This window comes from Eutrigla gurnardus (assembly GCF_963514095.1).
Source record: "Eutrigla gurnardus genome assembly, chromosome: 24".
NCBI classification, from domain to species: Eukaryota; Metazoa; Chordata; class Actinopteri; order Perciformes; family Triglidae; genus Eutrigla; species Eutrigla gurnardus.
In genome coordinates this window covers 9,746,087-9,772,187 of record NC_139935.1, presented here as the reverse complement: position 1 = coordinate 9,772,187, position 26,101 = coordinate 9,746,087, and the positions used below count along the sequence as shown (strand labels likewise).

At 46.8% G+C, this 26,101-nt stretch overlaps 1 protein-coding gene and 1 pseudogene across 2 annotated transcripts; both read left to right on the top strand.

Annotated features, from left to right (window-relative positions):
* The first annotated feature begins 1,561 nt into the window (after positions 1–1,561).
* LOC311010057 (uncharacterized protein) lies at positions 1,562–17,272 on the top strand. Its single transcript, XM_084004538.1, has 2 exons — positions 1,562–3,234; positions 13,772–17,272. Exons 1-2 carry the CDS (start codon positions 1,573–1,575, stop codon positions 15,404–15,406), a joined length of 3,297 nt encoding a protein of 1,098 aa, XP_083860664.1. The 5' UTR covers positions 1,562–1,572; the 3' UTR covers positions 15,407–17,272.
* A 1,502-nt stretch (positions 17,273–18,774) lies between these two features.
* On the top strand, positions 18,775–21,649 carry LOC311009807 (E3 ubiquitin/ISG15 ligase TRIM25-like; annotated as a pseudogene). Its single transcript has one exon. The product of its transcript is annotated as an E3 ubiquitin/ISG15 ligase TRIM25-like (transcript).
* Positions 21,650–26,101: the final 4,452 nt, after the last annotated feature.

The following is a 26,101-nucleotide window of genomic DNA, read 5'->3' as shown; positions in this document are numbered from 1 at the left end:
TGTCACCTCGCTGTCTGCTGCCTGCCGTCACCCAGCACAGGACGGTGAGTGAGAGTGTGCGAGAGAGGGAGACACCCAGGATCTCCTGCCTTTTATCCTGGAGCTGATTAAGCCAAGGTGGGGCCTAATCAGCTCCACGAGCAGCAGCCTGGAGAAGATTAGGGGGTGAGAGAGAGACACACACACCACAAAAAAAAACACTCCCACTCAGATAAAATGGAAGTTATTGTACTTGGGCCTAAACTACTCCGAAGCTCGCTGTCTAAAGATATAGCTACTATTGATGGGATTGCCATCGCCTCAAATACTACTGTATAAACCTTGGAGTTATCTTTGATCAAGACCTGTCCTTTGACTCGCATATTAAACAAACTACAAGGACAGCCTACTTTCACTTGCATAACATTACTAAAATTAGACCAATGCTGTCTCAAACAGATGCAGAAAAACTCGTCCATGAATTTGTTACCTCAAGGCTGGACTATTGTAATTCCTTATTTACAGGCTGTTCTAAAAAAATCTCTTAAAGCTCTCCAGCTGGTCCAGAATACTGCAGCACGTGTTCTGACTAAAACTAGAAGAAGGGATCACATTTCTCCTGTATTAGCTTCTCTGAACTGAACTAAACTAAAATCCAGAATAGAATAGAATCCTCACTTACAAGGCTCTTAATGGTCAGGCACCATCATATCTTAGAGAGCTCATTAAACCCTACTGTCTTGCTAGAGCACTACGCTCTCAGAATAAAGGGTTACTTGTACTTCCTAAAGTCTCCAAAATTAGAACAGGGGCCAAAGCTTTCATCCATCCACCTCCTCTTCTGTGGAACCATCTTCCGGTTCTGGTTCGGGAGGCAGACATTGTTCCCACATTTAAGAGTAGGCTTAAAACCTTTCTCTTTGACACCGTTTAGACTGCAGACTGCTAGCTGGCCTGATGCTGGAAACACCATATTGTAGCTCCACCTGCCCGCTGTGTGACTACTGAACTACTTCTGCTTTTTGGTCTATGGCGACATTGTTGGATGGATCCATCTCGGCTTGGCTGTGCCTGCTGCCATGGACTACTACTGTTGATACTATTGCTTCTGTTAATGCCACCACTACTGTTATTGCTACTACTACTATACTACTACCAACACCAAATGCAGTTGGAACCCAATTTCTGCCTAAAAGCCTATTAAGGCAGTTTTTTCTCACCACTGTCGCTGTAACAACAGTGTTGTTGGGACATTGCAATTGTATTGACTCTGGAAATTTTGAGTGTATTCTAGTCCTGCTCAATGTGTAAAGTGTCCTGAGATGACTTCTGTTTTGATATGACACTATAAATAAAATGAAATTAATTAGGAACAAGGAAATAAATTCCAAGTGCCGCCTTCTTCTTGGAATGAGTCGCAGCTTGAGAACTCCTCCCTCCTCTCTCTGCTCGCTCTCTCTCTCTTTCTCTCTCACACACACACACATACACACACTTCCTTGTTCCCTCCCTTTCAGCTCTGCGTGAGAACAGGTGTAACCAACCAGGTCAAACTGAGTGAAACTCAGACAGTCGTCGTCGCTGTGAGGTGAAATGGCGAGGAGAGCAGTTCAGCTAGACAGGGAGACCTTCTCTTGTCCCATCTGTCTGGATCTACTGAGGGATCCGGTGGCTCTTCCCTGTGGACACAGCTACTGCATGAAGTGTATTGGAAGGTCCTGGGATGAGAAGGAGATCCACAGCTGCCCTCAGTGTAGGCAGACCTTCATACCGAGGCCTGTCCTGCTGAAAAACACCATGTTGGCAGATCTGGTGGAGGAGCTGAAGAGGACTGGACTCCAAGCTGCTCCTGCTGGTCTCTGCTATGCTGGACCTGAAGATGTGGCCTGTGATTCCTGCACTTGGAGGAAACTGAAAGCCCTCAAGTCCTGTCTGGTGTGTCAGGCCTCTTACTGTGAGAAACACCTCCAGCCTCATCATGAATCAGCAGCATTTAAGAAACACCGGCTGGTGGAGCCCTCCAACAAGCTCCAGGAGAACATGTGCTCTCGTCATGATGAGGTGATGAAGATGTTCTGCCGTACTGATCAGCAGTCTATCTGTTATATCTGCACTGTGGATGAACATAAAGGCCACGACACAGTCTCAGCTGCAGCAGAAAGGACCGAGAGGCAGAGAGAGCTGGAGGGGAGTCGACTAAACATCCAGCAGAGAATCCAGGACAGAGACAAAGATGTGAAGCTGCTCCAACAGGAGGTGGAGGCCATCAACCACTCTGCTGATAAAGCAGTGAAGGACAGCGAGGAGATGTTCACGGAGCTGATCCGTCTCATGGAGAGAAGACGCTCCGACGTGAAGCAGCAGGTCAGATCCCAGCAGGAAAGGGAAGTGAGTCGAGTCGGAGAGCTTCAGGAGAAGCTGCAGCAGGAGATCAGTGAGCTGAAGAGGAGAGACGCTGAGCTGGAGAAGCTCTCACACACAGAGGATCACAACCAGTTTCTACACGACTACCCGTCACTGTCACCACTCAGTGAGTCCACACACTCATCCAGCATCAACGCCCGTCCTCCTCGCCGCTACTTTGAGGACGTGACGGCGGCGCTGTCAGAAGTCAGAGATGGACTACAGGAAGTTCTGACACACAGATGGACAAACGTCTCACTGGCAGTGACTGAAGTGGATGTTTTACTGCCACAACCAGAACCCAAGACCAGAGCTGGATTCTTGAAATATTCATGTGAAATCACACTGGATCCAAACACAGCAAACACATATCTGTTATTATCTGAGGGGAACAGAAAAGCAACATTAATGAGTCAAAACCAGTCTTATTCTAGTCACCCAGACAGATTCACTGGATGTTATCAGGTCCTGAGTAGAGAAAGTGTGACTGGACGTTGTTACTGGGAGGTGGAAAGAGGAGATGGAGTTGGTGTAGCAGTCGCATACAAGAGTATCAGCAGAGCAGGAGGAGGGAAACAATGTAGGTTTGGATGCAATGACAAATCCTGGTCTTTAGAATGTTACAATAACAGATATAACTTCTGGTACAACGGTGTTCAAACTCCCGTCTCAGGTCCTCGGTCCTCCAGAGTAGGGGTGTTCCTGGATCACAGAGCAGGTATTCTGTCCTTCTACAGCGTCTCTGAGACCATGACTCTCCTCCACAGAGTCCAGACCACATTCACTGAGACCCTCTATGCTGGACTCGGTGTGTATTATTATGGAGACAATGGTGAGTTCTGTAAACTCAACTAGACAGAAGTCATTTAAGAGTTCTATGACTTCACCTCCTTTTTCCCCCTCCTCCTCCTCCTGCTCATCTCAACCTCCCCACCTCCCCCATTTCCTCTCCATTCCCACCTCCCCTCCCTCTTTCCCCCTCTTCTCCTCCCCCACCCTCCTCCTCTTCCTTTCCTCTCCCTCTCCTTCTCTCCCCCTCTTCCTCCTCCTGCTCATCTCAACCTCCTAACCTCCCCCATTTCCTCTCCCTCTCACCCATGCTCCCCATCCCCCTACTCCTCACCCCCTTCTCCTCTCCCCCTCCTCTTCTCCCCTCTCCTCTCCTGTCCCCCACCATCCTCCTCCCCTCCACCTCTCCTCATCTACTCTCCCCACCTTCCTCCTCTCTTCCACCTCACCTCCTTCTCCTCTCCTCTCCCCCTCCCAGATGTCTCTGTGCTCTGAATGGTTTATGAATATTCCCAGAGTTGTATTTCTAAGTTCTTGCTTCTCCTCCTCTGCGTGGCTCTTTGGAGAGAAACCAGCAGACCTCCTTTATCCCAGATGCTTTGTTTTCTTTCTCTACGTTAGTAAATGTGACGACGGACTGCCGCTACGTCAGCCATAAATCAGACGGGTGTGTAGAGCTAGATACACAGGTGGAATGAGACGCGCACACACAGCTAATGGTAAATTGTTTATTGACATGAGGGTTGCAGGATTAGCGGTTTTCACCTGGTAGGACAGAAAGCCAGTGATTAGCGGGCCGCGATTTCAGTAGGTAGGAGAACATAATCTGTTAGGCGAACAGGGGGTGGAATTGTGCGAAGCATAAAACGTACCTGCCGCTTCTCTTCCTCCCAGGGTGTGTCCCGACAAAGGAGTCCCCAGAGGGTGCACACATATTTTATTAGTTCCGCTTGGTGGAGCAGGTTGAACCAAGAGGAGATTAGGTAGAGGGGAGTTTGATTGGTGGGTTTTAAAGGTGATTGTAAATATATGTAAATGATTAGGATTTTTTGTCTACGTGATTTTCCAGGTTTATATTGATTGTGTTTATATAGATTGGGTTGATATTGGGTAGGGATGTTTAAGTAAATATTTGTTTATTTATTGTATGTTTATGGCTTGAAGGAACGGTAATGATACATGCCAATTAGAGAAAGGAGGTGCTGGGGGGTATTTAAGCGGGTCATTTGGGGAAAGATCATGTTGAGTGAGGATATACTTTAAACCTGTTGTGTTGAAGGTAAAATAAAGACATTTCACGGGCTGAAAATCATTTGACTGGGTCTCCTCATTCTGGGCGCCTCGACCGCTCGGGTATCCTTGACAGTAAAGAAATCTAGAATCCCATGTAGAAAGTGATTGTGTGGATGAAAGCATTGATCCTGTAACAGACTTCCCTGATGAGATCTGTGGACACACTGAAGCTTTCCATGATGAATAAACCAGGGTGAACAAAGTGCTTCCTCCTCGTCTTCATTCCAGGGTTTCATACAAAGCTGCTGGAGGAAATGTGACACTAATATGAAGGTGGAGGTTTCCTCCTCAAACACCACAAAGTACAGCGCTCATCTTTACACTCTCTATCCTTTCAACTTGCTTTCTTTTCACTCTAAGATTTTGGCTATAACTGATAGCTTAGAAATTGGTCGATAATGATCTAATCTGGTTGGATCACCACCTTTCAACAGGGGTACAACCAGAGCAGATTTCCAAATATCAGGGACAATATTCTGTTCTAATGATACATTGAAGATATAAGCTAATGGGCCAACAACAATCTCAGCAGCTACTTAGGAAAAAAAGGATCAACTGCATCAGGCCCTGCAGACTTTTTTATGTCGAGATGTTTTAAAACTTCATTTCTTGGGATTGGAGAAAAGCTAAAGGTACGGCTATCTTCACTCAATGGGGAGATGGATTTAGTAAATTACAATCAGAAATCTCATTAAAAATAGAACCTGAAGAAATAAACAATCGTATTAAAGCTATTTACCATCTCTGTCCTGTTGATAAAACTATAATTTACTCATATTTGACCTGGAACTCATTAGATAAAGTGGAGGGAGAAAGTGATTTGATGGTTTTCCAGAATTTAACAGGATGATTTAGATTATGTGATGTGTTTCGTTTAAGTAATATTCAGATTTTGATTTACATACAAGCGCTGTACATTTGTTTCTCAGCCACCCAATCCCTCTCTGTGTCCGATTTCCTGGCTGTGGCCCAAGCCAAATTTCTTCCATGAAAGAGTTTGGATGATTTAGAATGATATCATTTAGAGTTGACTTGCTTGGGTTCCTGGTTGAGTTTTTTTGGAGAAGATGTTCCAGATTTTCTGTTTATGGAGGGTGAGTTATTTCTTCCTGGTGTTTTGCAGTCTGTTTATGTCTGTTTTGATGTGAGGTGATCTCAGCCTGATGTATTCCCTCCAGTTTCCTTCTGTGTTTTATGAGTTGGAGTAGGTGAGGCGGTAGTTCCTGTGATGGTGGTTTGGCTGGGTTTTGGGTTATTTATCAATTTGGCTGAATTCAATGTTTTTCCTGATTAGAATTGCAACTCCTCCTCAATTTCCAGTGTGTCGTTCCTTTCTGATGATGTTGTAGCCGGGGATGTGTATTTGTGATTTGTTTGATAGCAGTGTTTTGTTTATGGAAGCGACGGAGACTTGTCGTTCAGCAGGTGGATGAGTTCTGAGAGAGATACGCAATGGTCCCTGATATACACATAAGGAGCAAGGGTCGCTAGGCTCACTTCAAACATTTTATACCCATGCTTGTTTAGAGGTGCGCAGGTAAATGCAGTCCCTCCGGAAGCACTGGTTGAAGGTTGGGTCCGCCATTGTGTGTGTTCTCTCTGCCCCCTTCAGGCCTGGAGTTCTTTTACAGCTGCTGGTCTCAATGCTCAAACTGTTCTTTGACGCAACAATTATGAACAACATTCATAATCAACATGCACAAATATTAAATCTCCAAAAAGGAGTGAAACACATCCAACCCCTTCTCTCTAACTCAAACAATGAAAAACTTCTCATCATATCATATATATACTCTTGTGACTGGAAGCCTAGATTACTTTTTTTTTAAGTCAGTTCCGACCTTGAAAGATAAATCATATTTGTGACCTGACTGTCCACATTCAAAATGAACTGAACACATTATAACACAGTGTTGGTCTGTTGGTTTACAGAGCAGAGTTGATTTTTACAGCAGCAGGAAGGAGGAGCTGCTGGACCTGAAGCCGGTCAGTGAACCAGCTTTTTATAGAACCAACAATAACTTTTCGACTGCAGCCAAAGTTCCGCTCCTCTTCCTGGAATGAGTCGCAACTAGAGAACTCCTCCCTCCTGTCTCTGCTCTCTCTCTCTCCCTCTCTTACACACACGCACACACACACACACACACACACACACACCCCATTTCCTTGTTCCCTCCCCTTCAGATCTACTGTGTGAGGACCGGATCAGATCAGTTGCACTTCTCACAAAGTGAAACTCAGACAGTCGTCGTCACTGAGAGGTGAAATGGCACAGAAAGCAGTTCAGCTGGATCAGGAGACCTTCTCTTGTCCCATCTGTCTGGATCTACACTCTCAGAAATAGGGGTACGGTAGGAGTCCATTTCTGTCCCCCAAGGTACAATCTACACTAATGTACCCCCTGGGGCTAATTATTGGACCTTAAGGTACCTATAAGTACCCTTTTGAGGGCCAAAAGGTACTTATATGTTCCTAAGCAGTTAAAGGTACATATATGTACCATCCATCCATCCATTTTCTTCCGCTTATCCGCTACCGGGTCGCGGGGGCAGCTGCCTGAGCAGGGACGCCCAGACTTCCCTCTCCCCGGACACTTCCCCTAGCTCCTCCGGGAGGACCCCAAGGCGTTCCCAGGCCAGCCGGGTGACATAGTCACTCCAGCGTGTCCTGGGTCTTCCTCGGGGTCTCCTCCCGGTGGGGCATGCCTGGAACACCTCCCGAGGGAGGCGTCCAGGGGGCATCCGATACAGATGCCCGAGCCACCTCAACTGGCTCCTCTCGATGTGGAGGAGCAGCGGCTCTACTCCGAGCTCCCCCCGTGTGACGGAGCTCCTCACCCTATCTCTAAGGGAGCGCCCCGCCACCCTGCGGAGGAAGCTCATTTCGGCCGCTTGTATCCGGGATCTTATTCTTTCGGTCATGACCCAAAGTTCATGACCATAGGTGAGGGTAGGAACGTAGATTGACCGGTAAACCGAGAGCTTCGCCTTTCGGCTTAGCTCTCTCTTTACCACGACGGACCGATACAGCGACCGCATTACTGCAGCCGCTGCACCGATCCGCCTGTCAATCTCGCGTTCAATCCTTCCCTCACTCGTGAACAAGACCCCAAGATACTTAAACTCCTCCACTTGAGGCAGGAACTCCCCCCCGACCTGGAGGGAGCAAGCCACCTTTTTCCGGTCGAGAACCATGGCCTCAGATTTGGAGGTGCTAATCCTCATCCCGGCTGCTTCACACTCGGCTGCAAACCGCCCCAGGACATGCTGGAGGTCCTGGCTCGAAGGAGCCAACAAGACCACATCGTCCGCAAAAAGCAGGGATGAAATCCAGTGGCTCCCGAACCAGATCCCCTCCGGCCCACGGCTGCGCCTAGAAATCCTGTCCATAAAAATAATGAACAGGACCGGTGACAAAGGGCAGCCCTGCCGGAGTCCAACATGCACCTGGAACAGGTCTGACTTACTGCCGGCAATGCGAACCAAGCTCCTACTCCGGTCATACAGGGACCGAACAGCCCTTAGCAGAGGGCCCCCGACCCCGTACTCCCGAAGTACCTCCCACAGAATGCCACGAGGGACACGGTCGAATGCCTTCTCCAAGTCCACAAAACACATGTGGACTGGTTGGGCAAACTCCCATGAACCCTCGAGCAGCCTGCGGAGGGTATAGAGCTGGTCCAGTGTTCCACGGCCAGGACGAAAACCGCATTGTTCCTCCTGAATCCGAGGTTCGACTATCGGCCTAATTCTCCTCTCCAGCACCCTGGAATAGACTTTCCCGGGGAGGCTGAGAAGTGTGATCCCCCGATAGTTGGAACACACCCTCCGGTCCCCCTTTTTGAATAGAGGGACCACCACCCCGGTCTGCCAGTCCAGAGGCACTGTCCCCGACTGCCACGCGATGTTGCAGAGACGTGTCAACCAAGACAGCCCCACAACATCCAGAGACTTGAGGTACTCAGGGTGGATCTCATCCACCCCCGGTGCCTTGCCACCGGGGAGCTTCTTAACTACCTCGGTGACTTCAGCCCGTGTGATGGGTGGATGAACCTCTGAGTCTCCAGCCTCTGCTTCCCCAATGGGAGACGTGTCAGTGGGGTTGAGGAGATCCTCGAAGTATTCCTTCCACCGCCCGACGATATCCCCAGTCGAAGTCAGCAGCTCCCCACCTCCACCGTAAACAGTGTTGGTGGAGGGCTGCTTCCCCTTCCTGAGGCGCCGGATGGTTTGCCAGAATTTCCTCGAGGCCGACCGATAGTCCTCCTCCATGGCCTCCCCGAACTCTTCCCAGACCCGAACTTTTGCTTCAGCGACCGCCCGTGCTGCAGCACGCTTGGCCTGCCGGTACCCGTCAGCTGCCTCGGGAGTCCCCCGAGCCAACCAGGTTCGGTAGGACTCCTTCTTCAGCTTGACAGCATCCCTTACTTCCGGTGTCCACCACCGGGTTCGGGGATTGCCACCACGACAGGCACCGGAGACCTTACGGCCACAGCTTCGAACAGCCGCGTCAACAATGGAAGCAGAGAACAAGGTCCATTCGGACTCAATGTCCCCAGCCTCCCTCGGGATCTGGTCATAGCTCTCCCGGAGGTGGGAGTTGAAGACCTCCCTGACAGAGGGTTCCACCAGACGTTCCCAGCAGACCCTCACAACGCGTTTAGGTCTGCCAAGTCTGTCCAGCTTCCTCCCCTGCCAGCGGATCCAACTCACCACCAGGTGGTGATCAGTTGACAGCTCAGCCCCTCTCTTCACCCGAGTGTCCAAAACATACGGCCGGAGGTCAGATGACACAACCACGAAGTCGATCATTGACCTCCGGCCTAGGGTGTCCTGGTGCCATGTGCACTGATGGACACCCTTATGTTTGAACATGGTGTTCGTTATGGACAAACCGTGACCAGCACAGAAGTCCAATAACAGAACCCCACTCGGGTTCTGATCGGGGAGGCCGTTCCTCCCAATCACGCCCCTCCAGGTAACACTGTCGTTGCCCACGTGAGCGTTGAAGTCCCCCAGTAAAACAATGGAGTCCCCGGTTGGAGCACTCTCAAGTACCCCTCCCAAGGACTCCAAGAAGGCCGGGTACTCTGCACTGCTGTTTGGCCCATAGGCCGAAACAACAGTGAGAGACCTATCCCCGACCCGAAGGCGCAGGGAAACGACCCTCTCGTTCACCGGGGAAAACTCCAACACATGGCGGCTGAGCTGGGGGGCTATGAGCAAGCCCACACCAGCTCGGCGCCTTTCACCGCGGGCAACTCCAGAGTAGAAGAGAGTCCAGCCTCTCTCAAGGAGTTGGGTTCCAGAGCCCAGACTGTGCGTGGAGGTGAGCCCGACTACCTGTAGCCGGTAGCGCTCTACCTCCCGCACTAGCTCAGGCTCTTTACCCCCCAGTGAGGTGACATTCCATGTCCCCATGGCTAGAGTCACCGTCCGGGGATTGGGTCGCCGGGGCACCCGCCCAGGACAGCCACCCAAATCCCACCGCACCGGCCCCTTCTGAACCCTCCTGCGGGTGGTGGGCCTACAGGAGGGCGGGCCCACGTCGCTCTTTCGGGCTGTGCCCGGCCGGGTCCCGTGGGCACAGACCCGGCCACCAGGCGCTCGCCTGCGAGCCCCAACCCCGGGCCTGGCTCCAGGGTGGGGCCCCGGTGACGCCAATCCGGGCGACGTGAACTTCCTCGATTTTAACTTCTTCATTAGGGGCTTTGGAACCGCTCTTAGTCTGACCTGTCACCTAGGACCTGTTTGCCTTGGGAGACCCTACCAGGGGCATTAAGCCCCGGACAACATAGCTCCTAGGATCATTCAGGTGCTCAAACCCCTCCACCACGGTAAGGTGTCGGTTCAAGGAGGGGGCATATATGTACCTTTTCTTCTAAATGTTAAGGTAAAATATCAGGAGCAGTAGCGGCTGGTGACACGAAAAATTTTTGTGAGGACAGGAGGAAAACCAGTCCACGGTGTTGTGTTATTTTATACAAGTCAACTACTTATCTAGTAGTGGCTAATAATACACAATGGGCTAATATACAAGACCAAAAAATATACCAATGTGTATCCAATATAGGATTCGATCCCAAGTCACCTGCATGGCAGGTGACTGCTCTACCCACTGCACTACTGTAGCTATTGGTGACCCAAAAGTGCTGCTAACTCTCTGATTTCTCTGAACAGATTTTTTCTTTCAGAATTTTAATTATATTTCCTTTGAAACCGGTTCCAATATCGCTGAAACCTGCATATTTCTTGTCCAAGCATGGCTGGCAGTGAAAGCTGTAACTGGGAACTGTTATTGGACCAACCTGCTGTCAATCTTGCTAAGGGAGGACGTCCTCCATTAGCGCGTCATTTTACGTGTCTTAGCCAATCATAGATCAGCATGAAAAAATCCTAAATGCATTGTGTGTATGGCAGGAAGTCCCTCCCACCGAGGACAGAAGCCCTCTTTCCTCCTCTCGCCTCCCCCCTCCTGCTCCCTGCTCCTCTCACAGACTGCTCTGTCTCCTCCATCCACAGGAGTCGTGGTTGAACCCCTTTAAGTGGATTTTATATAATATATATATATGATATTTTGAAATGATACTGAGATTTGGTAATGATTTATTTCAACCAATTACTCTTTCTTGAAAAAAAAAAAAGATCTTCCTCTTGCCTCTCAAATATAGAGGAGGACCAACTTCCTCTGCCTCTATGGACCAGCCTCCTCTGATCAGGAGACAGTAGCCCTTTTTATACAGAGAAGGTGGTACATTTGCTCCAAGGTAAGGGCGGCACATTACCTATACCCTCTGTATAAAACCGGGGTGTAATATTCCTCCTTTTCCAAAAGCCTCCTCTGGTGTCGGCGTAAACATGTGACGTGACGTGAGGCAGGAAGTTGCGCCTGAACGGGGGCAACGAATTTGTCTTCTAAATAAGAGCTTTACATTGCAGCCTATCAGTGTTTAGAACTGGGCTCTTTGCACGGGGCTTTTAATTTGAAAGTAGCGTCTGTCCCTAGCTTGCGCTAAAACAACAAGCTAACGCAACCAAACAGCCGCTGAGACCGAGGAGACGCTGCATCTCCCGGATCTCAGCGGCTGTCCAGCTGCTCATCTTAATGTCCTCGGATGAAGTGATGGACTGACTGCTGTGATCAGCTGTTTCCTGGTTTTAAAACTCCTCGGCTGTAGGTCACAGCAGTGAAGGTCATTAACACCTCCGCCCACCTCAACCACGGGCCGCCACATTTCCGCCTCGCTTTTATACAGAACTCGAGGCGCAAATAAGTGTACCCTCCGAGGCGGAAAATCGGCGGACCAAAACAGACCCCCGATTTGCCGCCCTCTGTATAAAAACGCTGACCGAGGCGCCAAAAGGACCAGATTGGCGCCTCGGTGCTCTGTATAAAAACGGCTGTTAGGCCAAATAAAAAAAAAGGTTCAATAAAAATGTTAATTTTACTGAAGGTTTTACTTTTTCCTCATCTATTTAGGGTAGATTTTAAGTTGGGCTATGGTTGAGTAGCCTTGAAATAAAAGAAGTAAAGGTTTTGTATCTAGATTTGTGGATAATGAGAAATTGCTTATACATTATCAAGTCAGTACTGTGATTGTGATATAATATTGACTGTAAGAAGAACACACACACACACACACACACACAGTGTGGCAAGGTGCTGAATCCTGACGATACAGACTGACTCATATTGGACCTGCTTTTAATGAGCAACATTCAGGCATTAAAATTGTATTTTCCCAAAAAATAAAAACCAGGAGAAAGTGAGGTTTTGTGTCAAACAAACTTTTAAAAAAAAGACAGGAAAAGCTGCCAACTCTGTCAACTCTATTAAAGCAGTTGGGAAGTGTCTGTTGTATTTTCTTTTTCACAGTTTTGTATTTATCAGGTCTGTTAAGATTGGTTAATTCGACAAAAATAGAATTACTCATTACAATTTAGTATTCAGTTTTGGGTCAGATGTGTGCTTATGACCCTCATTCTTTCTTTAGGCTTCAAGCATTCTTGGCGAGGATCCATCCTCCATTGAGGCTCATGTAAAGGTCTTGCATAGCCAGTATGAGAAGTTGCAACCAGACATGCTGATTGTACGAGACCGTATGCAGCAAACCTTTGCATGGCGCCAAAAGGAGATTGCAGATTGCATGACTGTTGAAGACACTGTTAAGAAGTATCCTTTCTTAAGGACACTCACTGGCGTAAGTGAAAATGTAAGAGAGTTGTGAAAAAGTGCCTGGTAAAAGTGTGACCACTCCATTTTTATCTCTACCTGTGGAACTGCAGAGAGCCCTGACAGTGAATCCCAACCTCTGTAATGTAGATTTTACAGACAAAGCTATCCAACGTGTGTCTGAAGTAACAGTCAACAATGTCAAGTATGCCATCGGAGATGTATTTGTCATAGATGTACTGCATTCAGAGGGAATTCCGCTATTTTGGCAAATCAAGTATATTTTTAACATAGACACAATGTGGATCCTTTGTGGAAAAATGTTGGTTCCTCTGTCGTATGACTGTCACTTTCACGCATACAGTGTCAAGGTAGATGGAGAATGGACTTTACTGAAACCAGGAGATGAAATGGACTTCCAGGCAAATGACACTTACTCTGTAGATAATAGTTTATATGTTACAGTTCGACATTGTTTTTGAAAAGGAAATTATTCAAAAACACATTGTGAATGTGAAAATGTCAGAAGGATGTTTTCTCATACAACTCACTTGCATTCCATTTGACATGTGTTTTAGAAAATGAGAAGGATGTAATGTTTTGTTAAAAACTGACGTATTTAAAAACATCTTCACAAATTAATGGAATTGTGAAAATGAGAAGGATTCAATTTTTGTTAAAAATGACATGTGTTTAAAAACATCTTCACAAATTAATTGAATTGTGAAAAGAAGGATTTAATGTTTTGTTAAAAATGACATGTGTTTAAAAACATCTTTACAAATTAAATGAGTTGTAGAAATGAGAAGGATTTAATGTTTTGTTAAAAATGACGTGTGTGTGTGTGTGTGTGTGTGTGTGTGTGTGTGTGTGTGTGTGTGTCTGTGTGATTTTACCCTGTAAAAGCCATTTTATTAAGGTCCACGTGTGTACCCTTTTATAAAGGTCCACGTGTGTACCCCTTTAGGTCCATTTTTCTACCTGTTTATAAAGGTACAAAATTGTCACCGGAGGTACAAGACTGGTCCCTATAGGGTACAAACCACAAGGGTACAAATAAGTACCCACTGTCAAGGGTACCGCGTCTGTACCTTAGAGGGTACTGCCCCAGTGACAAGCCTTTGTACCCCTAAAGGTACAAAGATCTACCTTATTTTCTGAGAGTGTACTGAAGGATCCGGTGGCTCTTCAATGTGGACACAACTACTGCATGAAGTGTATTGGAAGCTTCTGGGATGAGAAGGAGATCCACAGCTGCCCTCAGTGTAGGCAGACCTTCATACCGAGGCCTGTCCTGCAGAAAAACACCATGTTGGCAGATCTGGTGGAGGAGCTGAAGAGGACTGGACTCCAAGCTGCTCCTGCTGGTCTCTGCTATGCTGGACCTGAAGATGTGGCCTGTGATTTCTGCACTGGGAGGAAACTGAAAGCCCTCAAGTCCTGTCTGGTGTGTCAGGCCTCTTACTGTGAGAAACACCTCCAGCCTCATCATGACTCAGCAGCATTTAAGAAACACCGGCTGGTGGAGCCCTCCAACAAGCTCCAGGAGAACATGTGCTCTCGTCATGATGAGGTGATGAAGATGTTCTGCCGTACTGATCAGCAGTCTATCTGTTATATCTGCACTGTGGATGAACATAAAGGCCACGACACAGTCTCAGCTGCAGCAGAAAGGACCGAGAGGCAGAGAGAGCTGGATGGGAGTCGACTAAACATCCAGCAGAGAATCCAGGACAGAGACAAAGATGTGAAGCTGCTCCAACAGGAGGTGGAGGCCATCAACCACTCTGCTGATAAAGCAGTGGAGGACAGCGAGGAGATGTTCACGGAGCTGATCCGTCTCATGGAGAGAAGACGCTCCGACGTGAAGCAGCAGGTCAGATCCCAGCAGGAAAGGGAAGTGAGTCGAGTCGGAGAGCTTCAGGAGAAGCTGCAGCAGGAGATCAGTGAGCTGAAGAGGAGAGACGCTGAGCTGGAGAAGCTCTCACACACAGAGGATCACAACCAGTTTCTACACGACTACCCGTCACTGTCACCACTCAGTGAGTCCACACACTCATCCAGCATCAACGCCCGTCCTCCTCGCCGCTACTTTGAGGACGTGACGGCGGCGCTGTCAGAAGTCAGAGATGGACTACAGGAAGTTCTGACACACAGATGGACAAACGTCTCACTGGCAGGGACTGAAGTGGATGTTTTACTGCCACCACCAGAACCCAAGACCAGAGCTGGATTCTTGAAATATTCATGTGAAATCACACTGGATCCAAACACAGCAAACACATATCTGTTATTATCTGAAGGGAACAGAAAAGCAACATTAATGAGTCAAAACCAGTCTTATTCTAGTCACCCAGACAGATTCACTGGATGTTATCAGGTCCTGAGTAGAGAAAGTGTGACTGGACGTTGTTACTGGGAGGTGGAAAGAGGAGATGGAGTTGGTGTATCAGTCGCATACAAGAGTATCAGCAGAGCAGGAGGAGGGAAACAATGTAGGTTTGGATGCAATGACAAATCCTGGTCTTTAGAATGTTACAATAACAGATATAACTTCTGGTACAACGGTGTTCAAACTCCCGTCTCAGGTCCTCGGTCCTCCAGAGTAGGAGTGTTCCTGGATCACAGAGCAGGTATTCTGTCCTTCTACAGCGTCTCTGAGACCATGACTCTCCTCCACAGAGTCCAGACCACGTTCACTGAGACCCTCTATGCTGGACTCGGTGTGTATTATTATGGAGACAATGGTGAGTTCTGTAAACTCAACTAGACAGAAGTCATTTAAGAGTTCAATGACTTCACCTCCTTCTTCTCTCCCCCTCCTCCTCCTCCTGCTCATCTCAACCTCCTAACCTCCCCCATTTCCTCTCCCTCTCACCCATGCTCCCCATCCCCCTCCTCCTCACCCCCTTCTCCTCTCCCCCTCCTCTTCTCCCCTCTCCTCTCCTGTCCCCCACCATCCTCCTCCCCTCCACCTCTCCTCATCTACTCTCCCCACCTTCCTCCTCTCCTCCACCTCACCTCCTTCTCCTCTCCTCTCCCCCTCCCAGATGTCTCTGTGCTCTGAATGGTTTATGAATATTCCTAGAGTTGTATTTCTATGATCTTGCTTCTCCTCCTCTGCGTGGCTCTTTGGAGAGAAACCAGCAGACCTCCTTTATCCCAGATGCTTTGTTTTCTTTCTCTACGTTAGTAAATGTGACGACGGACTGCCGCTACGTCGGCCATAAATCAGACGGGTGTGTAGAGCTAGATACACAGGTGGAATGAGACGCGCACACACAGCTAATGGTAAATTGTTTATTGACATGAGGGTTGCAGGATTAGCGGTTTTCACCTGGTAGGACAGAAAGCCAGTGATTAGCGGGCCGTGATTTCAGTAGGTAGGAGAACATAATCTGTCAGGCGAACAGGGGGTGGAATTGTGCGAAGCATAAAACGTACCTGCCGCTTCTCTTCCTCCCAGGGTGTGTCCCGACAAAGGAGTCCCCAGAGGGTGCACACATATTTTATTAGTTCCGCTTGGTGGAGCAGGTTGAACCAAGAGGAGATTAGGTAGAGGGGAGTTTGATTGGTGGGTTTTAAAGGTGATTGTAAATATATGTAAATGATTAGGATTTTTTGTCTACGTGATTTTCCAGGTTTATATTGATTGTGTTTATATAGATTGGGTTGATATTGGGTAGGGATGTTTAAGTAAATATTTGTTTATTTATTGTATGTTTATGGCTTGAAGGAACGGTAATGATACATGCCAATTAGAGAAAGGAGGTGCTGGGGGGTATTTAAGCGGGTCATTTGGGGAAAGATCATGTTGAGTGAGGATATGCTTTAAACCTGTTGTGTTGAAGGTAAAATAAAGACATTTCACGGGCTGAACATCATTTGACTGGGTCTCCTCATTCTGGGCGCCTCGACCGCTCGGGTATCCTTGACAGTAAAGAAATCTAGAATCCCATGTAGAAAATGATTGTGTGATGAAAGCATTGATCCTGTAACAGACTTCCCTGATGAGATCTGTGGACACACTGAAGCTTTCCATGATGAATAAACCAGGGTGAACAAAGTGCTTCCTCCTCGTCTTCATTCCAGGGTTTCATACAAAGCTGCTGGAGGAAATGTGACACTAATATTGTCACACCGCGGTGAGGGCCGTCCTGTCTTGGGTTTTCTGTCTTGTGGATTTTATGTTTTATTTTGAAAAGTAACTCTCCTCTCATTTCAGGTCACTTGCCCTTCCTCCTGTGTCACCAGTCTGATGTCTCCCCTAATCCCTGATTGTTCTCACCTGTGCTCCCTCCCCTGATGTTTATATAGTCTGTGTCTTCCCCTGTCTCGTTGCCAGAGTGTTTCGTCCCGTCGAGTACCTCAAGCCCCGTACCACAGCCTTGCCATAGATTCGTCGCCAAGTTTGTATCTCTGTAATCATTTTTTGTACCTCTGAAGAAGAGTGATTTTGTGTTGGATAAAGTTTTTGGTCAGTGTTTCTTTGTTTCAGTGTAGAGCTTTTCTCAGCCTTTTGATTTTCCTCCTTGTGGAGCGATCTTTGGTTTGTACCTTTTATATTGCATAATAGAGTAGATTAAGTTTGTAGCCTGTTTACCTCGATCCTCCTTGTGAGCGCCTTTCTTTGTAATTTTCATAACGTATGTGTTTTTCTAAGTGTAGAGCAGATCTAGAAGTTTTTCCTCCGTTGGAGTGTTTTCTGTTCAATTGCTTTCTTGTTGGTTTTTGATTTCTTAGCCCTCGTCTTCTAGACGAGTCAAGAGTTTTGCAGCAGTATTGATTTGTCACTACTTCTGAAGAAGACAAAAGTTGATTCAGAAATAAAAGCCTGTCTAAACCGTTCCTATCTGCATCTGGGTCCTCTCCTTTTGTCCAAGCCTGACAAATATGAAGGTGGAGGTTTCCTCCTCAAACACCACAAAGTACAGCGCTCATCTTTACACTCTCTATCCTTTCAACTTGCTTTCTTTTCACTCTAAGATTTTGGCTATAACTGATAGCTTAGAAATTGGTCGATAATGATCTAATCTGGTTGGATCACCACCTTTCAACAGGGGTACAACCAGAGCAGATTTCCAAATATCAGGGACAATATTCTGTTCTAATGATACATTGAAGATATAAAATAATGGGCCAACAACAATCTCAGCAGCTACTTAGGGAAAAAAAGGATCAACTTCATCAGGCCCTGCAGACTCTTTTATGTTGAGATGTTTTAAAACTTCATTTCTTGGGATTGGAGAAAAGCTAAAGGTACGGCTATCTTCACTCAATGGGGAGATGGATTTAGTAAATTACAATCAGAAATCTCATTAAAAATAGAACCTGAAGAAATAAACAATCGTATTAAAGCTATTTACCATCTCTGTCCTGTTGATAAAACTATAATTTACTCGTATTTGACCTGGAACTCATTAGATAAAGTGGAGGGAGAAAGTGATTTGATGGTTTTCCAGAATTTAACAGGATGATTTAGATTATGTGATGTTTCGTTTAAGTAATATTCAGATTTTGATTTACATACAAGCGCTGTACATTTGTTTCTCAGCCACCCAATCCCTCTCTGTGTCCGATTTCCTGGCTGTGGCCCAAGCCAAATTTCTTCCATGAAAGAGTTTGGATGATTTAGAATGATATCATTTAGAGTTGACTTGCTTGGGTTCCTGGTTGAGTTTTTTTGGAGAAGGTGTTCCAGATTTTCTGTTTATGGAGGGTGAGTTATTTCTTCCTGGTGTTTTGCAGTCTGTTTATGTCTGTTTTGATGTGAGGTGATCTCAGCCTGATGTATTCCCTCCAGTTTCCTTCTGTGTTTTATGAGTTGGAGTAGGTGAGGCGGTAGTTCCTGTGATGGTGGTTTGGCTGGGTTTTGGGTTATTTATCAATTTGGCTGAATTCAATGTTTTTCCTGATTAGAATTGCAACTCCTCCTCAATTCCCAGTGTGTCGTTCCTTTCTGATGATGTTGTAGCCGGGGATGTGTATTTGTGATTTGTTTGATAGCAGTGTTTTGTTTATGGAACTCCTCCCTCCTGTCTCTGCTCTCTCTCTCTCCCTCTCTTACACACACACACACACACACACACCATTTCCTTGTTCCCTCCCCTTCAGATCTACTGTGTGAGGACCGGATCAGACCAGTTGCACTTCTCACAAAGTGAAACTCAGACAGTCGTCGTCGCTGAGAAGTGAAATGGCGCAGAAAGCAGTTCAGCTGGACCGGGAGACCTTCTCTTGTCCCATCTGTCTGGATCTACTGAGGGATCCGGTGACTCTTCCCTGTGGACACAACTACTGCATGAAGTGTATTGGAAGGTCCTGGGATGAGAAGGAGATCCACAGCTGCCCTCAGTGTAGGCAGACCTTCATACCGAGGCCTGTCCTGTAGAAAAACACCATGTTGGCAGATCTGGTGGAGGAGCTGAAGAGGACTGGACTCCAAGCTGCTCCTGCTGGTCTCTGCTATGCTGGACCTGAAGATGTGGCCTGTGATTCCTGCACTTGGAGGAAACTGAAAGCCCTCAAGTCCTGTCTGGTGTGTCAGGCCTCTTACTGTGAGAAACACCTCCAGCCTCATCATGAATCAGCAGCATTTAAGAACTCCGGCTGGTGGAGCCCTCCAACAAGCTCCAGGAGAACGTGTGCTCTCGTCATGATGAGGTGATGAAGATGTTCTGCCGTACTGATCAGCAGTCTATCTGTTATATCTGCACTGTGGATGAACATAAAGGCCACGACACAGTCTCAGCTGCAGCAGAAAGGACCGAGAGGCAGAGAGAGCTGGATGGGAGTCGACTAAACATCCAGCAGAGAATCCAGGACAGAGACAAAGATGTGAAGCTGCTTCAACAGGAGGTGGAGGCCATCAACCACTCTGCTGATAAAGCAGTGGAGGACAGTGAGGAGATGTTCACGGAGCTGATCCGTCTCATGGAGAGAAGACGCTCCGACGTGAAGCAGCAGGTCAGATCCCAGCAGGAAAGGGAAGTGAGTCGAGTCGGAGAGCTTCAGGAGAAGCTGCAGCAGGAGATCAGTGAGCTGAAGAGGAGAGACGCTGAGCTGGAGAAGCTCTCACACACAGAGGATCACAACCAGTTTCTACACGACTACCCGTCACTGTCACCACTCAGTGAGTCCACACACTCATCCAGCATCAACGCCCGTCCTCCTCGCCGCTACTTTGAGGACGTGACGGCGGCGCTGTCAGAAGTCAGAGATGGACTACAGGAAGTTCTGACACACAGATGGACAAACGTCTCACTGGCAGGGACTGAAGTGGATGTTTTACTGCCACAACCAGAACCCAAGACCAGAGCTGGATTCTTGAAATATTCATGTGAAATCACACTGGATCCAAACACAGCAAACACATATCTGTTATTATCTGAAGGGAACAGAAAAGCAACAAGGAGTCAAAACCCGTCTTATTCTAGTCACCCAGACAGATTCACTGGATGTTATCAGGTCCTGAGTAGAGAAAGTGTGACTGGACGTTGTTACTGGGAGGTGGAAAGAGGAGATGGAGTTGGTGTATCAGTCGCATACAAGAGTATCAGCAGAGCAGGAGGAGTGAATCAATGTAGGTTTGGATGCAATGATAAATCCTGGTCTTTATGTTGTTACAATAACAGTTATTACTTCAGGTACAACGATGTTCAAACTCCCGTCTCAGGTCCTCAGTCCTCCAGAGTAGGAGTGTTCCTGGATCACAGAGCAGGTATTCTGTCCTTCTACAGCGTCTCTGAGACCATGACTCTCCTCCACAGAGTCCAGACCACGTTCACTGAGACCCTCTATGCTGGACTCGGTATGTGTTATTATGGAAGTAGTGGTGAGTTCTGTAAACTCAACTAGACAGAAGTCATTTAAGAGTTCAATGACTTCACCTCCTTTTTCCCCCTCCTCCTCCTCCTCCTACTCACCTCCTCCTCCCCTCCACCTCTCCCTCTCCTCCCCCACCCTCCTCCTCTCCCTCCACCTCCTCCTCCACTCCCCCTCACCTCCTCCTGTCCTCCTCACCTGCTCTCCCTCTCCTCCTCCTCTCCCTCTCCTCTGCCCTCACCTCCTCCTGTCCTCCTCACCTCCTCCTCTCCCTCTCCTCATCCTCCCCTGTCCCTTTCCTCCTCCTCTCCCTCTCCTTCTCCTTCCCTCTCCTCCTCTCCTCCACCTCTCCCTCTCCTCCTCCCCTCCTCCCTCTCCTCCTCCTCTCCTCCTCTCCTCCTCACATCCTCCTACTCCTCTCCTCCCCTCTCCCTCTCCCCTCACCTCCTCCTGTCCTCCTCACCTCCTTTCCCTCTCCTCCTCTTCTCCCTCTCCTCCTCCTCTCCCTCTCCTCTCCCCTCACCTCCTCCTGTTCTCCTCACCTCCTCCTCTCCCTCTCCTCACCCTCCCCTGTCCCCCTCCTCCTCCTCTCCCTCTCCTTCTCCTTCCCTCTCCTCCTCCTCTCCTCCTCCTCTCCCTCTCCTTCTCCTTCCCTCTCCTCCTCTCCTCCACCTCTCCTCCTCTCCTCCACCTCTCCTCCTCCTCTCCCCCTCTCCTCCTCCTCTCCTCCTCTCCTCCTCCTCCTCTCCTCCTCCTCTCCCTCACCTCCTCCTCTCCCTCTCCTCATCCTCCCCTGTCCCCCTCCCCTCCTCTCCTCCTCCTCTCCTCCACCTCTCCTCCTCTCCTCCTCCTCTCCCTCTCCTTTTCCTTCCCTCTCCTCCTCTCCTCCTCCTCTCCTCCTCCTCTCCCCCTCCCAATTGCTCTGCGATGTATACATATTATATTCATATTTCTAGCGATGTATTTCTATGATCTTGCTTCTCCTCCTCGGCGTGGCTCTTTGGAGAGAAACCAGCAGACCTCCTTTATCCCAGATGCTTTGTTTTCTTTCTCTACGTTAGTAAAGAAATCTAGAATCCCATGTAGAAAGTGATTGTGTGATGAAAGCATTGATCCTGTAACAGACTTCCCTGATGAGATCTGTGGACACACTGAAGCTTTCCATGATGAATAAACCAGGGTGAACAAAGTGCTTCCTCCTCGTCTTCATTCCAGGGTTTCATACAAAGCTGCTGGAGGAAATGTGACACTAATATGAGAGTGGAAGTACAGCGTTCATTTCTACACTCTCTATCCTTTCAACTTGCTTTCTTTTCACTTTCACTTGAACGTCTCACTGGTCCCCGAAGGCAACACACTGGTATTGTCTTCTAGATCAGCTGTGATTATGAAAACATGCTAAACTTCTATTACAGATCCTTAAATGCACATTTAAGACAAACCTCTGAGAGATGTTAGTGAATGAGGCCCAATGTTTCCTCCGTTTATAGGTTTTTTTTAGATTTGAGATGCAGCTCAAGTGTCGCGTTGTTCTCGTCATAAATAAGAATGTTTTCTAGACACGTCCTCTTTATGCTAAAGAACCCACAAGTCTCCTGGAAAGGTGGGACTAGTGGGCACCCTTACAACCTCGTTTTGTTTCTCATATCTTGATGTCAGAGGTCAAGGGACCCTTTGAAAAGACCCCCTTCCTGACAAGCATGACACGTGGGCAACGATAGTCTCACAAGATCAAGGCGGCTTTGGGTGGTTTTGGGGAGTTTGAGGTTTTTGTCCAGTTTCCTGTAAATTAATCCGTTATGCCATTATTTTTCAAAAGCGTTGTGTTGGAGCCATTTTGATATTAATGTTTGCAAATGAATTTGAGTGATTAACATTAATGAAATGCTATTTATTATTCGACCCCAAAGCTTCAAATTAGTACGCTAGGGACCCCTAGTGGTGAATGAAATAATGAAGAAAGTAAAAGAATTTCCAGTCAACCTAACATGAGATGTTTGCTTCATGTGCCGATCCAACATGAAATCATTTGAGAATTAAAGTCATCTTGGTGATACATGTGTGTGAGTGTGCCTTTCATAAATAGTTCCCCAACTCAAGGTAGAAAATAAGTCATTTGGTAGAGCTCAGACCTGGATTTGAACCTGCAACTCTTTGATAATGTGTCTCAGTCCTTAGCCACTACACCACCATTGCCTATTTGACACATGAGATAGTAATACTTATAATAAAGATATAATAATAATAATTTGTAATATAAGTAATGGATCCATGAAGGTGGGTCACTGCAACTCCATCCTGGATTCGAACTTGCAACACTTTGACAAGTCCAAATTCTTAACCACTACACCACTGCCTCTATGTAGTATGAGCAGCAGTAGTAATAATTATAATTATGATAATAATGATGAAGTGATATATTAGTCAAAGTGGTAGGCCTACACTGTGTCGTGTACTGCTGACGTCAGTAGGCCAACGTTGTAATGGGCATTCAGGACCTACAGTGGCCCTGAGGTGTCAGGCCAAATACAAAAGCCACAACGGAAGTGACCTAAAACAATGGATAAACTCAACTTCCCAAAATGCGTTGCGGCTCGTCTGACTTCTGAAAAGTTTTGGATAATGGCGGACGATTGCGGTGATTCTGGCGACAGTCAGCAACAAACCGCGTCCACATGTAAGTATACTGTAACATGATTTTTATGTTTCCAGCTGACTTTTAAATCGTATTGATAATGAACGTTACTTTATCGTTGTTGGAATTGTACGTTAACGTTACGAGGTGAGTTGTAAGCAGTTTAAAGTATTGAACTCTACATGCTTGATGTGAAGCATGAAATAAACAAGATGATGTTGTCTTTCTTATAAATAACCAGGTAAAGTCAGTGCTGGGTAATATCTACAATGTGTTCAAACATCAGAGTCCATTAAGTTGGTCCCATGTGGAACAGTATTACAGTACATATTATAATATATGACTAGTGGTGAATAGCTGAATCATGATTATGAGAAGTGTTTGTATGTTGTTTAAAGGAACTGACAGTGTCAGCACTGAGGGAGGAGAGGTCACTGCTGCACACTGGAAGTGTTTGTTGTCATGGATGAGGTGATGGAGCAAAGACCTGCTATTACCAACTACACCCCATCTCCTCAGCCATGATGCCAACCACTGCAGCAGGGTCTCTCCTCCAGAGCAGGAGGGAAATAGACCTGCAGGCCTAAAACATGAGTCAACAATCATATATATTCAGAACCTAATGATCGTAAAACATTTAACAGGAAACATTTGTCTGTTACAACTTCTACCGTGTGGTATTACTTATAAACTGCACCACTGATAAACAAAAATAAAACCTCAACAATAATCATGTTCCTGCAACACAGGGATCTGGACATTTGGAGCAGACACCGCAGCTACGAGCCTCTGAGGATGGACATGGAATCCATCTGTTTTTTTTTTCAAGTTTTATTGATCACATGTTTTGTAAAAAACAGCATTCTTTACATACAGTGAAATTAAAAGGGGTAAAGCAATCTGTCTGTCACTGCAAAAAAAAAAACCTACCTACCTAAGGTGATGCTATAGAAATAGTATAGTATAAAAAATGACTTAAAAATTGCAGGTGTTTTTTTTTAAGTGCATAAAGTGCCAATTAAAGTCCATCATGGTTGAGAAGTCTGATGCCTGCAGGAAAAAGCTCTTCCTCAGTGTCTGTCCTGGCCTTTATGCAGTGTTGGCGTCTGCCGACTGCAGCAGGGTAAAGAGGCCAGCATTTGGGTGAGAGGCGTCAGGCCCGATTTTCCTGGCTCTCAGCCTCACCCTCTTGCTGTACGTTTCCTCCAGTGTGGTGAGGGATGCCTTGATACCCTCTGCAATGCAGCTCGGTCCCGTGCAGTGCAGCTTCCATAGCAGGCTGAGGTACAACCTGTGAGGATGCTCTCAATGGCTGCGGAGTAGAAGGTCCTCGGGATGGAGGGGGAGACCTTAAACTTCCTCAGCCGCCGGAGAAATTACGTAAACTATATATAAGGTATGTTCTGTTAGTAAGCAGTGGACGAGGTTCTCCTTGGAACGCCTTGAAAGACGGAGGTCCTTCCTTAAATCCCCTCCCCCAGCGGGGGAACATGAGTATTGACCTGCAGTACAGCCCTCTGGCACCAACCTGTAACAGAAAACACAAGATATTACATTTATTCTGAATGTTTTCCTGTTAATTTGTTGATGAACAGTACTTATTTCTTACCATACACGTATTGCAACCTGTATATATAACATGGATTATGTGTCTAATAAATGATTCACTAATAGCCCACTACTTGTTTTTTTTATCCCACCAAACTCATACATGATATTAAAACGGCTTATATTAGCCTACATGTCCGTTGATTTTGTTTATGCATGCATATGCCTGTCTATTGATAATCAAATAATAGAAGAACTTATTTAAACCAGATAAGTGATATTACTTACTTCAGAGGGAAATCCAAATTTCATGTATGTGAATAATGTAGCTCCTCCGACGGCCGATTTCCTCCGTCGTCTCCGCGGTGAAGGTGCTGGTGTTCCGTGGTCAGAGGAATAATACAATCTATAAACATTAATGATCGATAATAGTTGCTTAATAGTCGCGATCGATGGCGAGTGAAAACAGCTACTCGGGTAAGAGGAAGAAAGCGTGAGAGCGCGCATATATAAAAAACTGTAGAAAACATTTGACAATGGTAGTTTGACTGAAAAAATATTTTGAAATATTTAATTAAGTGTAAAACTAATCATGCTTTATATTTTGATAATTAATGTCCATTAAACGGGACCTAGGACCGAAATCGATTCAGTTAAGTGAGAGAAGATGAGAACGAGATGTCAATAAAGTTGAAAAAAAAAAGAATGTAGTATGAGATGTGCTTGAGGTCACTTCCGTTGTGGCTTTTGTATTTGTGTTGTGGCTTTTGTATTTGGCCTGACACCTCTGGGCCACCGTACAGGACGGAGACACCATGGAGTAAACTACGGTGAAACTTGGCTCTCAGTGTGTCCGTGATTTAATTCGCTCTACTTGCATAACATGCAGTTAAAGGTGGAACATTGGCACGAGGATAGCCAAGCACGGCATTAGTTAAATCTGAAGTGAGTTTAGTTCGTCTATGAGATGGAGAACACCAATACCACCATGCCGAAGTTTGATTGCTACAAGGAGCCTGCTACGCTAGGTCCTTGCTGGACCCGGTGGCTAACAGCATTTGAGCTATTCGCAGATGGCAAAGGCTTGATTATGACGGAAAATGTCAGCGATCACAACAAAATTAGAAGAAGAGCACTACTCTTGCATCACGCCGGGACAGATGTGCAGGATATTTTTTCCACTCTCGACGACAGAGGAGGTCCGGGGGACTACGACAAGGCAGTGGATGCACTGAACAGATACTTTGTGCCGCAGGTGAATACCGCGTTCGCGCGCCAATCTTTCTATCAAATATCACAGAACAATGGAGAGACGGTACAGCAGTTTGTAACGCGTTTGCGGCAGACAGCCAAAGACTGTGATTTTGGGACTGACATGGCTAACCAGCTAAGGGATGCTGTACTGAGTAGATGCAATATGTGCGGAGAAAGTTGCTTGAGGAGGGCTCAGCGTTGACT

Coding starts and splice junctions, on each gene's coding strand:
- LOC311010057 (XM_084004538.1), top strand. CDS start 1,573: ATGGCGAGGAGAGCAGTTCAGCTAGACAGGGAGACCTTCTCTTGTCCC. Junction 3,235..13,771: donor GTGAGTTCTGTAAACTCAAC/TAGACAGAAGTC, acceptor GTACCCCTAAAG/GTACAAAGATCTACCTTATT.